This window comes from Polypterus senegalus, chromosome 14 (assembly GCF_016835505.1).
Source record: "Polypterus senegalus isolate Bchr_013 chromosome 14, ASM1683550v1, whole genome shotgun sequence".
Lineage (NCBI taxonomy): Eukaryota > Metazoa > Chordata > Cladistia > Polypteriformes > Polypteridae > Polypterus > Polypterus senegalus.
In genome coordinates, this window is record NC_053167.1 from 78,897,612 (window position 1) to 78,911,954 (window position 14,343).

Sequence of the window (14,343 nt, forward strand, 5' to 3'; positions counted from 1 at the left end):
GTTGACAATATAAAAGGTGTCCAGCACTAAAGGCTGGATTATGAATCCCCAAAAGCTTCTGGGAGTCAAAGGTCAAGAGGTCCCCTTCATTTCACCTCACTGCAGAACCCCACTAAGCACACACAAATACTAATAAATTAGGTACGGGGATTGAAGTAGAAAAGAAAAATACCATACCTTACTTCGGCTCAACTTCACCTTGCCTTTTTACTCGATGGTGAGTGTGACATCACATCAATGGAAAACCAATTTTCTTCTCATAGTATAGTTAATGAATATCTAACATTTTAAGAACTATAGCACTGTGTGGCAAAAGGAGATATGTAACTGAATGCTTTGGGTTTGCAAATTTGCACTAAATTAAATAAAAGATGGTTTGCTGGAGTTTGCCATTGTTGGTGCATTTCATTTTCTGGCGTGTCCTTGTTGTCCTCGTCATTGCTGTTCACGTGAATGCTAGTGTTAGGAGGCACGCTGCTGTTAGAAGTGGTGATATTAGCCTTTTCCTGACATAACTGTCTATAAGGTCGGTCTAATTAGTATCAACTTCAGCATTTCCAGCTTGTTTAAATCAGTGTCATGTATAGTTTTCTTATCAGTGTTGAACCACTGGACTCTCATTTTGAATTTGATGGTAAATCTCAATAAACTGACCTACAGACACCTGCTCTGATTGTGCCTCACCCATGTTAACCTCCTTGGACTCGTCATTTTCTTTCAAAAGATTTTTATTTATGTCTGATCGGGGTTTTAATCGTGAGGATCAAAGCGGGGTTGGGGTGTGAATGAAAATGTGGACGTTTCCTGTTATTGTGCATTCTTACTTATGTACTGTATGCTAAGATCACCCTTGCGAGCAGTAGATCACTATAAAAAACATATCAACTTTAAAATGAAATCTTTCAAGGAAAGACTTAATGGAAAAACTTGCTTTTGATGTAAAACTCTTAAAGAAAAGGTTTTCGGGTTTTGAGGTTGGTTTCCTTTTCACTTCGCTTTCTTGCTTGCCTTTCTAATGTTGGTGACTGATCCTGCATTTCTGTGTACTCCGACCCTTAGTTCTGTCGTTGTCTGCTCTTCAGTATTCTCCTCCATTTATTAATGCAAACATCAATCTCTACCAATCTGCATTTTTATTAAATTAGATGGGATTTCGGTCCTACCAGCTTGACAGCTTACAGCTGTCTGACAGGCTTGAGGGTTTTACCTGTTTAGTTACGTCTAGAGAGGCAGCAAGTGTTTTTATTTACCTTCTTCATTCTGCCTCTGTCTATCCATCCTTATTATTTCTCAAATAAAAATGTATTTTGGATTTTTTATTCATCACAGTATGCCAGTGGGGCCCCAGTACACATCTTCTTCTGGTGTGACTATAGCAGCTCAACTTGTTCCTCTAAACCTAAAGCTTGTACCTGTGTCCTCATCCTCTTGGCCTTTACTGAATGTCCTTACTTTCCTAACACTTTCATCTTTATTTAATGTCTGGTGTATTGTTGGTGTACCAGGCTGTTAGTTCATCTGATGTTTTCCTTTATTGGGAAGAAAATCCCTGTAGGTACTTAAGCCTCTCCACCTGCAGCAGTTATTTTCCTCTCACATGCAAACAAGCAAGTCACCATGACAGTGCTGTCTTTTCCATGCCAATGACCTCCTATCTGAGTTTGCTGATTTTCCTATTGACTGCATATCTCTGCTTCTGTGCACCTTGGAGGTCAGTTCAGACACAGTAAAGCCTCAGCTCTCTGGACTCGTATCTCCATGCTTTGGTGGCACCTTGATATGACAAACAGATTCCACACACACCTTAAACAGATTTGATTTACTGGCACAAGAATGAAAGAACAGTTTGTAAAACACCCCCAGAGCATATGATCATTAAAATATTCCAAGACTATAAAACACAAGTAGACAGGGTAGTCAAAGTCCAGAATACTGTAAACCAAGTCAAGGAAGCATTCCAGAAAATTGGACTGTTTGCTGGAGTCACCATTCTAGCACCAGGATTAGGTCCTCCGGAGGAATTGGCAGTTTTGGGCCCCATGTTTTTATAAAGGGAAACACCAACCCAGCATCTTGGTTCACAGTATAGTAAAAGCTGCACGATAGCTTGCTGTTTTCCTGCCATATGGCTTAAACAATGCACAATTCAAAGCTGCTTAACACTGCCAAGAAAAATATGGCTGTTCAAAGTACTTTTACGTGAACTACTGAAGATGAAATGTTATGACCTCTGCAACTGATAAATTTCAATATATGAAAACTTTTGGGAACGTCCAATAAGTCTGTTCAGAGAGCATGTCAAATGTTAAATTATGGTCATTATTGTCACATGTCCAGAGTACAATGATATTCCTATTTGCATATGAAAATTAACATGGAACACGGCACTAGCTCTGATTGGTTAGTATAACTACTTAACCTCAAAACTTCTATCTTCCTTACCTGAGAAATTGCAGAACATATTTGGCATATATGCTCATATTTTATAAAACTATGAAATATAGGATTCTGTGTGTTTCCAGGAACATCAACTTCATTATCAGTGCTACTACTAACCGCATTATGCTGCTGTAAACGTTACTAATTTATCCATTCATTTGTTCATTTTCAAAGCTGATCACTTCAAACACATTATATTTAGTCAATGCATACAGTGTCAAAACATAAACACCACACGTCTGGGAACACCAAATGGCGCTTGTTGTAAACACTTCCAATACACACACTGTAACTAACAGGACTGCTTCCCTCTAGTGGTCCCCAGTAAATGTGATCCTACTGCACATGCACTTTAGCAAAAGGTGGAATCTTGTGATGAAATGTAATACCCTGCGTTACAACTTACACTTAGAATGGCTGCTAAGACAAGCCAGGTGACACTTTCAAGAAATGCGACTAAAACCACATGAAAATGGAAAAGTAGCAAAAGTGTCACGAGAGCCTACATGTTGGAAAGTCCAAAATGTTAAAACCTGTCTGTGCTAAATCATTGTTAGCATGACCATCATTTTTATTTCAAAAGTAAGCATGCATGTGACAGATATAATCTCTGAATGCTTTCTGAGGTGGATTGAGTGGGTAACTATGTAAAATTATTTTTAAAGTGACAATAACTAGAAGGTAAAAATTAGTAAGAAAGCATTCAAGAGCAATGGGATATCCTGATCGGTAAGTTTCTCCATTTACTTGAAAGTTTAAGTATTTATATAAATTCAGCAGGTGGTTCTGTATATTAAAATGTGAAAATGTGTTTTCTGCACCGTACCTGAAAAAATCTCAAGAAGTCATGTTGGGAAGAATTGAGCAGGCCAGACAAACTGTGAGCATTTCAGGATGAGCGGGCCTACGTAGAAGTTAGAAAGAAGCATGGCACTAAGGAAGCCACGTTCACGAGCAACAAAACTTTAACTTGATTTTTCACTTATTTATATCATTCAGATTATGAGTCACCTGGTGATGGAAGAACTGCTGCCATCCCTCCAGACCGAGCTACTACCAAAGCTAAAGGGCAAAAAGAATGAGCGGAAGAAAACCTGGTTTGCTGTATGGAGCTTTTCTATTTTTCTTTGCCAGAATCACTTGGCTAAATTGTATGTTTTTTAAATTTGCTTTTTATAATGCAAAGAATGGTTTTAATTATTTGGGATAATGCTTTTATTGGCAAAACTATACAGCATTCAAAAACAGTAAGAAATTATAATTTATTATAAGGCGAGTTTCAGTTGCAAACGAACATTATAAGATATAACTATATAGGATATCTATAAAATGAAGCCATTCAACTGAAATAAGGTGTGTGTTAATATATATATATATATATATATATATATATATATATATATACAGTGGTACCTTGGTATATGTCCGCTTTGGAATAAGTCCAACTTGGTATACGTCCTATTTGGACCCAGAAAATTTTGCTTTTTATACGACCTTTGTTTGGAATACGACTCACGTGCTAGAACACCGCACGCTACCCTTGTTTACCTCTCTTAAGACAAAGCCACGACTGCCCACGAGCGTCAGTACGCCAGTTGCTAGCATTCAGTGAACAACCCGCGCTGTAACTCTATGTGAATTTTCACGTGATGTTGTGTTTTCTCACATAAATTTGAATTAATTGTTGAAAAGTATGAAGGTGGCATGCGTATTCGGGACTTGGCTGCTGCATACCGTATGCCGAGAACGATGGTATCTACGATTGTGAAAAACAAAGACGTTATTAAAAAGTAAAGTGAGGTTAAATTTTCATTTATTTCATCTAATTGCTTTTGTATTTATGTATTTTAGCATTTAGCAGTGTTTAAATTATTTTATACAACCACATCAAAGTATAATATGCTAATAACAATAGGACTTTTTTCATGGGAATGGATTAATCATTTTCCCTTTATTTCTTATGGGAAAAATTAATTAGGTATACGTCCTGTTTGGTATAAGTCAAAGGATTTGGAACAGATTAAGGATGTATACCGAGGTAACACTGTGTGGCTTCCCTCGCCCACCCCTGGGTTTAGTTTACCAAATGTACAATTTAAAGAGATTGTTATTTTCATGGGAATTGTTACATATGCACTATTTTCACTTTTACTTTGAAACTTTTGTAAAAACAATATTTGTTCTTTATTTCTGGCCCCAGGTGTGGTTAAATCTCTCTGTCATGGGACATATAACATTGCTTGCATTGTGAAGGGGGGGAGAGGGGGCTGAATGCACGTTAAGGAGATGCAGTCGGACCAGCTGCTGGCGAGCTGCGTGTTCTGCTTGTCGCTTGTCGTTGTTTTAAGAGCTAGGAACACATGAAGTGTGTCTGTCAAAAGCATTCCAACAACTGCTAGGTTAGATGTCCGTGAACTTATTTTAAATTGTTTGTAAGTAGGGCGTGAGTTGCAAAAGTCACCGTCTCATGGTTCTTGCTTCCTAAGGTTGTAATGTCTATTCTCACTTGATGTCAAAGTGTCTCTCCAAGATGATCATGTCTTGTTCGCTTCGCTCTAACCCCTGACCTCCCCAGGGGCGCTCACTATACTACAGCCACTTCGTGTTTCTGCTGCTCACGTTGTTGTGGGCTACTGGCTTTGTGCTGTTGCTGCCGAGAGGTGTGTTCTGCTTGTTGCGCTGCATGTCGATCATTTAAAACTTTGTACAGCAGCTGTCCTTTTGTCTCACTGCCTTGTCTCGCGTGACGTTAAAGTGTCTTCCGAGCAGATCACGTCTCGTCTCCCTTGTCTCCCGCCCAAGATTTTTTATATATATATCTCTATATATATATATATATATAGCTGAGCTGAGCTGTCTCAAGGGGTGGACAAGGCCTGAGGCAAGTAACCTACTTGGGGCCCAGCTGTTAGCTTGAAGGCAACACAACCCATTGATCTACAGGCCAACAGTACATTCAGACTGAATATGCATTTATGCTACTTATTTATGTATCATAAAAAAAACAAAAAAAAGTTCAAATTACTACTGCATAGGCTACAGACTAATCTTTCTGGCCTTTCTTACAGCAAAGTCTGAAAACTATTCACCATAGTCAAGGGGAGCAACAACATCCTTTTCAGCAGATATTATTGCAGATCCACATAACCTCTCCTGAGACGTTGATGCCTGTAGATATACTGTATATATTTTTAAATTTAATTCAGAAAAGCTCCATTCTCCTGAAGCCTTAGTTACCGTGATAGTTAATAAAATCTGATATATGACTTCTGTGTTTGAAAACATGCCTTCAACTGACTTTAAAAACTGGGGGTCTGTAAGTACATTGTTAAGTTCTTTGTGGGATCATCCTTCACAACACTTTGAGCTCAGAGAAAGAAGAAAGTTTGAGGCCGTGAATGTTGTAAGATTCTCCATTAGGTCGTTTGCATTCATACACAAATTTCTCAAATCATCTTTCGCCATTTCAGATATTTTCACCACATCAAAACGAAAGCCAAAATTTGCAGCAAAACAGTTCCATTTGTTCAGATTTTGAAGTTAGAGAAATGGGAATTTTATCAAAGATTTGGTGTTATTTTATATATGTAAGGCTATATTATTGCAAGTCATATTTAATATTTTAATGAATATTATTCTCATTAACTTACATGGGGAGCATGGGGTGGCTGCCCAGGTCACCACCTCTAAAAGATGGCCCTGTATATATGAATATGACGCACCTTGTATAAACAGATCAATAGTCAGGTTACGTGCATATGGTTGGAGAAGTGGCTCCTTGGGGTCTTTCCAACCTTGAAATGAAATGTGATGTTCTTACAATTGATTACCGTTGAGCTTGTTAGGTTTATCATTCGCCGATGGTCTTTAATTCTTCCTTTTTTACGCCGCTCTCCTCCACACTCCCCTCCTAATAAGATGGTTGTGCCTCTGTCTGTCTGTGTTTTCAGTTTGTTTTCACTGTGTGTTGCTCAGGCGTATTCATAGGTGCTGTGGTGGGGCCAGTCAGCACATTTAAAGGAGACTCTGCTCCTTGTAATATTACTTCTCAACCAAAGGGTTATAATGAAGTTCTGTAAGGCTGCTGACAGACTACATACAATATTTGGGTCCAGTTTTCTCTCCATTTTGGAAAATTGATTGTTTAATATTTTATAAAGGTTTGAATTTTATCTCTACAACAGTAATACATTTCAAGTAGCTTGCTGGCAAGTGTTCTTTTCATCCCAGGAGAAACAGAGTAAGAATGTTACATAAAAGAATTGTAGTGGTAGTAGCACAGACTGTGACCCCTGGGGGTGGGTGTGTAAAATGGATTCATGAAAAAAATATACAAGGATGTGGAATAGTCCTCCTTTTACAGTCATTTTAAATGTGTACCATATGCTGTTCGATCAGATTGCATGGCCGGGGCATTAAGAGAGTCACTGGCTACGGCAGGTGATGGTCTAGGGACACTTTTCATAAATATAACACTGTGATGCTATTCACTTAAGGCTTGAAAAGCATCACTAACTTTTCTTGGATGAAGCCAATGTACTGGAAGACTCCTTAGTAAATGGGAGTACAGTATAGGCGAGCAGAGGCACTGACTTTGTAATCTGTAATGTACAGTCCCATCGGTTATGACAGGACATTCTAGCTGTAAAGGAAAGCTCCATCTGCCTTAAAATGCCCATTCACAGGACAGATGGCATACACACGATAAATGCTCATGCTTGATGGACAGTGCAGTTTTTCAAAGTGAACTGATTCCTCTCATATGTAATGCACTAATTCTTTATTATTTTTCCACTCCCATTCCTTCCCACAATTCCTGGATGCAGACTGTGGAGGCAGCCTTTGGTGTTGTTCAGGACCAGATATCTACAGGCCTCACTGCTCTTCAGGACGAATGCCGGACAGCTGCCAAGAATCAGGAAGGACAGATTCGCTCCGATATGGATCAGATTATCAACTCCAAGAACTTCCTTGCTGAGAAGCTCAAAGGTGTGTGCTGGAGCCTTTGCCTGCTCACGTTGTTGTTCTCTGGGTTTGGATGGCAGAAGGGTGCACACTTTGGTGTTAAGTTCTGAATAGTTTTAATGCATTTTCAGCATCTGCCTATTCCAGATTTAGGATTGTGGGATGCTGAAGCTGATACCAGTAGCAGTGTGAGTAAGAGTCCCATCCAGGGTGGGTGGATGTCTACCATCCAATGATTTTGGAACAGCCTGTTGGCTTATATGACCCGGAGATGAATGGTTGAATGGGATTATGTTAAAAAATCTGTACAAAAATAACAAGAATAACCTTCATAGAGCTTATAAAATGTTGTGCAGGCCAAAAATGCTTTATTATGATTTGGCTGGAGCCTTTATTTAAGGTAGCTTACAACATTTGAGATACAATTGGTTACCTTGCTTTTGTTTTTCCATGCAGGTCACAGGCAGGTTAAGTGACTCGCTCAGGGTCACACAGCTTTAGTAGCAGGATTTGAACCCAGGATTTGATTAAGTCCAAGGCCTCATTCACTACACCACACTGTCTTACTGTGCGTTGTGTGACTGTCTGTGATACAGTGCACCAGCAGCACAAAGACATTAGGACATGACTGCCATCAATGTTGGCATGTGATAAACAAAACAAGCAACTTAAACACAACCGCATATCATTTTTAGCAGGCTGTCCTTTTAATGTTTCTTGGAAACTTACTGGAAAAAGCATTAAATAGCAGAGAAGGGTTGTAGACAAAGTAGTGTGGTCAAGTCTAGGCAGCATGAGCAAGTGAAGCATCATTCAGTTGGTCAGACTTAGCATTACTTACATATTATGGCACTTTTTAGAAGGACTAAGTCCTTGGCAAGGGCCCCATACCATAAGTAACCCCTTCCTTCTGGTCAGTGGTCTTGAATGTGCGCACATTTGTATCAGCCTTCACTGCTGGATCAAGGCAGTGGAAAAGGGATGGGACTTAAACCTAAGGGGACTTTTTCATAAAAAAAAAAAATAATAATAATAATAATAATAATAATACATTTTATTTATATAGCACCTTTCCCATGCTCAAAGCACTTACAGAATATAAGAAAGAGCGGCAGGGTATACAGTATATAGCATTGTACAAACCAAATAAATAAAGAAGATTACGTCAGTGAATTCAGAGAAAGCCTAACAGACAACAGAACTGATGGTCTAGCACACACACACACACAGGTTACATGAGCATCTTGACAGAGAGGTAAACTGAGAGAAGGCGAATAAAGTCAAGTAGAGCTAAAAGCCTTCCTGAACAGATGAATTTTGAGTTGTTTTTTAAAAGAATTCATGGAGTCAGCTGACCTGATTAATTTCGGGAGGTCATTCCAGAGTCTGGGCGCTATACAGCTGAAGGCCCTGTCACCCGTGGAGTGAAGATTAGTGTGGGGCACAACAAGATTGCCAGAATCAGAGGACCTTAGAGAGCGGGCAGGCACATAGTGATGGAGAAGGTCACTGATGTAGTTTGGCGTGAGGTTATTTAAGGCTTTGTAGGTTATTAGTAGAATTTTATATTCGATTCTGTACGACGCAGGGAGCCAGTGAAGACAGAGCAGGATGGGTGTGATGTGCTCGCTGCTGCTAGTTGGAGTAAGGACTCTTGCAGCTGAGTTTTGAATAAGCTGGAGCTGTGATATAAGATTAGAAGGGCCTGCCAGCAGCAAGTTACAATAATCGATGCAAGATGTGATAAAAGCATGGACGAGTTTCTCAGCATTAGAAAAGGAGAGGAAGGAGCGAACACAGGATATGTTACGAAGGTGGAAGTAAGAAAGTTTCTTAATGTGATTTATGTAGACATAGTAAGAAAGGGAGGAATCAAAAATGACACCAAGATTCTTTGCAGTAGAGGCAGGTCTGATGAGATCACCACCAAGATTGACTGGGAAGGAGCTCATTGTATTAAGCTGCGTTCTATTAATATTCATATTAATTCTTGGGGGTGGAAGAGGACTGTGTGTGAAGAACCAACTGAATGAAGACATTTTATATGTGCTTTGCATCCCACTTCAGCTACTGTCACCGAACAGGCCGTCAAGTGTTGCATGGACTCTGTGCAGCCCTACTTGTCTTCCATACTTGAAGAACTAATGGGGCCCATCAGCTCTGGATTTGGTGATATACGGTCCCTTTTTGAAACAGAGATTAATCGAACTAGCAAGGGTTTCCAAGCCAAAGGTGACATGGAGCAGCTCAAGCAGGTAAGGCTGAGTGGTGAGGCGTAAGACAAATGTCACTTATGAATTCTTATACCTGCTTCTGCTTCTTGCAACATCTTAAAGTCTTGAAAATGTAATGGAGATTTCTTTGAGACAAAAATCTTGATGTGTAAAAAGCACTTTCTATCCTTAACTGTGCTAGAAACTCACATTTAACTTTTAGGTGTAGAAGTGTGTGGCAGTGATCCACTTCTCTGTTTTTCAGGATTTGGCAGAATTAAATCTGATGCCTGTAGCGTCCCCAAAGATGCAACCCTGCTATCAACAGGTGGAGGTCCTTGGTGAGCAGCTGCAGGAGCTCAGAACACGCTTTAAGTTCTCCAACACTGATCGCCTTGTTCAGAATTCACAAAACTACATGCAAAAGGTAAATCCAAGAACAAAAGGGCCTATTCTTTTCTCCTAATGTCTTAAGGCTCAGGCTCAGTGCTGAAGACATGAATTTAATGAGAAAGTGATTGCCAAGAGCTGCTCTTCCAGTCACTTAGATATGCTGAACTTGAACTAGAAAGTGAAGAGAGGTTTATTTTTTAACATAAAGCCATGAGGCTTCAAAAGGCAGAGCAGCTAATACCTCTGTGAAAGCGCGTCTTAACTAACTAAAGAAATGCAATTTCTTGTTAAGGGCTGCCCTCTAGTGACTAAACCCTGGATTACTACTCAATGTTTATGACCACCTTTTAAACCAACGCTTCCCGATTCATTTTACCCTCGCACCCCTTGTGAAGGACGAGGCAGATTTTGCACCCCCCTGGTTTGAGAAGAAGTATGAAAAAATATGAGGTTAACGCAGAAAAACAGATCACCAATTGAAGCTTTATGAATAATGGATACTTTATTCGCCATCAATAATTGTTTTGGTAAAGCCATACTCCGTGTAACCCTCCTTCCATTTTCTAATTTTTTCATGACTAGCCATGATCAAATGAACAGTAAAAAAGTAAGAGCGAAGCGACGGTGACTTATTGAGGCAGGCAGGCGAGAGCACAATAGCATGCGGGCTCGATGTAGCTTCAAACTGGGAGGCTGTCCACTCACTCTTTGCTAGTCACTCAGCGACTCTGAGCAAGTTGAGGATTGTTATGTATGCTGATCTTGTATGATAATAATAAGGAGCACAGACAGTGGACATCCGCCTTGTCCAGTGAAGCTCGGTTCCTGCTCATTCTCGCTTACTTTATGTTAGCAGTGGGAAATGGTGAAGCTCTTAGGAGTCTGTAGATTCATCCTACCAGCTATAGAGACTGATAGTGATGGAATGAATGTGTGGAGGTGTCTTCATGTCCTTTGAACATGACAGCAAATCTAAACATTTTTGCTGATCAGGTTCATGGTAACACCATGATCTTTTTGAGCATGACAAAGCTAGAATGGTTGGAGCAACTTAGTAGAGTGAACTCCCCAAGTGCCCGAATCTCAATTCAACAAAAGATCTGTGGGAGGCGATGGGATGAACTCTCTGGAGAAGAGATCCACAATTAGGTAATCTGTAACACTGATGATGTGCACAGACCTCCACTTAGACCAGCACATCCATGTGCTCAATACTTTTCATATCATTCAGTCCATGATCCAATGGATTTACATTTTAAAAGTGGAACAAAATCCTAAGTGCGGAAGCTGGAGATCCTGATGACTTTTAATAAAGCACTGAATGATGGATTAAATTGTTTCCTCTCCATTAGTACAGTCTGTGTACTTATCGTATTGTTAACTGGACATCGGTATATTCCTGATTTCCAGACCCGCTCAGTCCAATTCAAGGTTGTTTGTATCCTGGCACCAGTCGCCGTCTCTGTGGATTTTCTGCCCACATCTGAAGGCCATGCATGTTTGGTCAGATGACCCTGCATGAGTGACTCTGGGAGAGGAAATGAAGGTTCTGGGTGTGAGACTAGCATCCTGCTTTAAGTACAGTTAACAAGAATCCATTACAGGGCAAAATGTGCAGAATCTTGCAGTAGATCTAAAGGACTGTAAGTGGAGAAATGAATTCAAGTATACCCACCCATCCATTTCCATACCTTTTCATTTGTTTACAGCCTTGTTGACAGCAAAATATGTGCATTAAGTGAGTATAAATCTACTGTATGTAGTAAAAGAAAATGTCTGGACAGAAGTCATTGGCCGACCTGGTGGTAGAGCTTCATGTTCTCCTGTAGGACTCTCGGTGAATCTCTAAAACATTTGCTTAGCACAGCAGATCTTCATTTTTCAAAGCACGTCCCTCGGCATAGGAATAATTCAAAGGCTCTCGCGCAAAGAGCAGAGTCACGTCTAGTCATGTGCAACTTGTTCAGCTCTCATCAGATTCTCTGCCTTTTCCACAGCTTATGGACAAAGTCATCTTCACGTTTGAACAACTGCTCTCACATTCCCTACAAGGAGACTCCTCTCAGATCGTCTCCGCCATCGAGAGGGTTAAGCAGAGGGTTGTAAAGGTACGTAAATATTTGGGAGTGACAGAAGCCTTAATCTGTCCATCCTTTGTGCACTTTACTAAATTTCCTTTCTTCTTAGTGATCATCATTGCTCACCATGTTTTTCTTTTGATTGCTGGGTTCTCTGTCCACATTTTAAGTTTTTCGGCCTATTTGGATGTCAGATATAATTAAGGAAATTCAAATATAAAGTGTGCTAGCTGACAACATAAAAACCTTCATCTTGAACTTCAAAGACCCGGCTGATTGAAGTCGATGGAAATTAATTTCCTTTCAATCTACTCACACTTTTTTTGGAAGGAAAAAAAAAATCGGCAGTAAAATTTCATTGGTGTGCCTGTTACCCTTTATGAGCTGTGATATTTGTAGAAATCGGTGTATTTTCTAACTCAATCAAGTGGTAAATGTGCCTAAACCTGAGATTGTAGAGCGCCGGACTGTGTCCTGGCAGTGACCCCCACTTGAGATGGCACACTCCTGCACATCCGCCACTCTGGACCAGTTAACTGAACACATGAGGGGTGAAACCCCGAGGGATCCAGACTGGTAACAGAACCCAAGACCCTGGCGTCGTGTGCCACCCTGAGGTGATAAATCAATAGGAAAATGTCAACGGCATTTGTAAGAGAATGTATTTGTTACCATCACGTGCAGTGGTCTGCCTGTAGCAAAACACAATCCTCCTCTGTGGCGGGATGAGACCCTCAGTATGCAGTAAATGGACCTTCCAAAATCTGGTTTAGGGGGTCACGGTGGTGTGCAGTGGCTGCTCAAAGGTCCAGTGGGTTTTCAGTTGTCTGTCTGTCTGTGTGAACTTTGCATGCTCTCCCGTGTCCACGTGGGTTTTCTCCTAAACCCAAAAGATGGGACTGTTCGGTTTCTTGGTGATTCTGAATTGGCCTGGTAGAGTACAGTATGTTTGAGGGGGATCTTTAAAAGGATGGGCACCAGGGTACTCTCATAAATTACACAGACACGCCTAAATGTTTCATACACAAGCAGATATTAGGCTCAAAAATAATAAGAAATTACAAATTAGGAACGGTCTTTCAGCTGCTGTTGTGGTGGACTGCGTCACATGCAGCACTCTTGTTCTCCTCGTAGAATGAGGGACGCATTAAAGGGCTTGCAGTGGGCTAGTAAAGATACCCACAAAATGATGTCTGTGTTTAAAGGACAAGCAGACTCATACGGGGGATCGGGTTTATAGTGACTGTTCCTTTTTCTCTTTTTATTTCAACTCCTGGTAACACTTTAGCTTGAGTACTGCAAGCATTCATTAAGTACTCACTTACTGTGATGTCACAAGACCTTAGCAAACACTTTTATGGGGTCTTCATGATACTTACACAGCAGCAGTAAAGTGTTTATTCATCTCTGCAACGTGACCTAACAACAAAACCTCACTTTGGTGTGGTGTGAGGTGGCTGAACTGAGACACATTTCTTTTGATATTTCATATTTAATATAAGATCTTGGAATCGTTCATATTAAACAGTAATTGTGCCAGAATGTCCGTATGCCACACTGAACAGAGATAAGTAACCAAACTACTGATGTTTATAAAGAAGAAGCCTTTGTTAAATATTTAATCCTGTAATATTAATTGAAATATTTAATCTTGTTAAATATTTGTTAAAACAAATGAGTAATTGATGCATTTTTGCAGTACCCTAACTCAAATGTTACCAGACTTTTTGACACTGTAAGTTTTGAGGTCTTCAATCAACATCTAGTAGAAGATCCAATGAGTAAACAAATAATACCTTTTTTTTGTTATTTACCTTTTTGATATTTCTACTAAACAAAGTTATCCATCCGGCACTGTTTAAAAAGTAACTGTGCCCTTCAATTTAAGAGCTGCCACCTTGACTACAACCAGGCGCTTTCTAAAATTCAATAGCTGTCTCTGACATTGCCGTTGTGGAATTCTGGCCCAGTGTTCTTTGCAGGACTGCTTTATTTCAGAAACACGGTTAGTGTTTGAACATTAATGGCTCATTTCAGGGGCTGCCACAGAACATCTACAGTATGTGGTTTAGACCTGGCGCAGGCTAAAGGTTTCATTTTGCTTCTTTTCAGCTATTCTGATGTGCACTTGCTTTTGTGTTTTGGGTCACTGTCTTGCTCTTTGACGGGTATTCCCTAATGGCGTGTTTCCGCTTAAGCTGTGCACTGATAATCCTAACAATTTTCTGATGCAGAGCAGAATTCATGGTTCCCTC

At 40.1% G+C, this 14,343-nt stretch overlaps 1 protein-coding gene across 1 annotated transcript in view; it reads left to right on the forward strand.

Moving 5' to 3' along the window:
• Positions 1-14,343, forward strand: part of niban1a (niban apoptosis regulator 1a) — a 114,064-nt gene that overhangs the window by 86,838 nt on the left and 12,883 nt on the right. Inside the window, exons 7-11 of the mRNA XM_039734937.1 lie at positions 3,439-3,543; positions 7,266-7,428; positions 9,472-9,659; positions 9,883-10,044; positions 12,008-12,118. Of these exons, the coding sequence (XP_039590871.1) occupies positions 3,439-3,543; positions 7,266-7,428; positions 9,472-9,659; positions 9,883-10,044; positions 12,008-12,118 (729 nt within the window). The remainder of the gene's footprint in view (positions 1-3,438; positions 3,544-7,265; positions 7,429-9,471; positions 9,660-9,882; positions 10,045-12,007; positions 12,119-14,343) is intronic.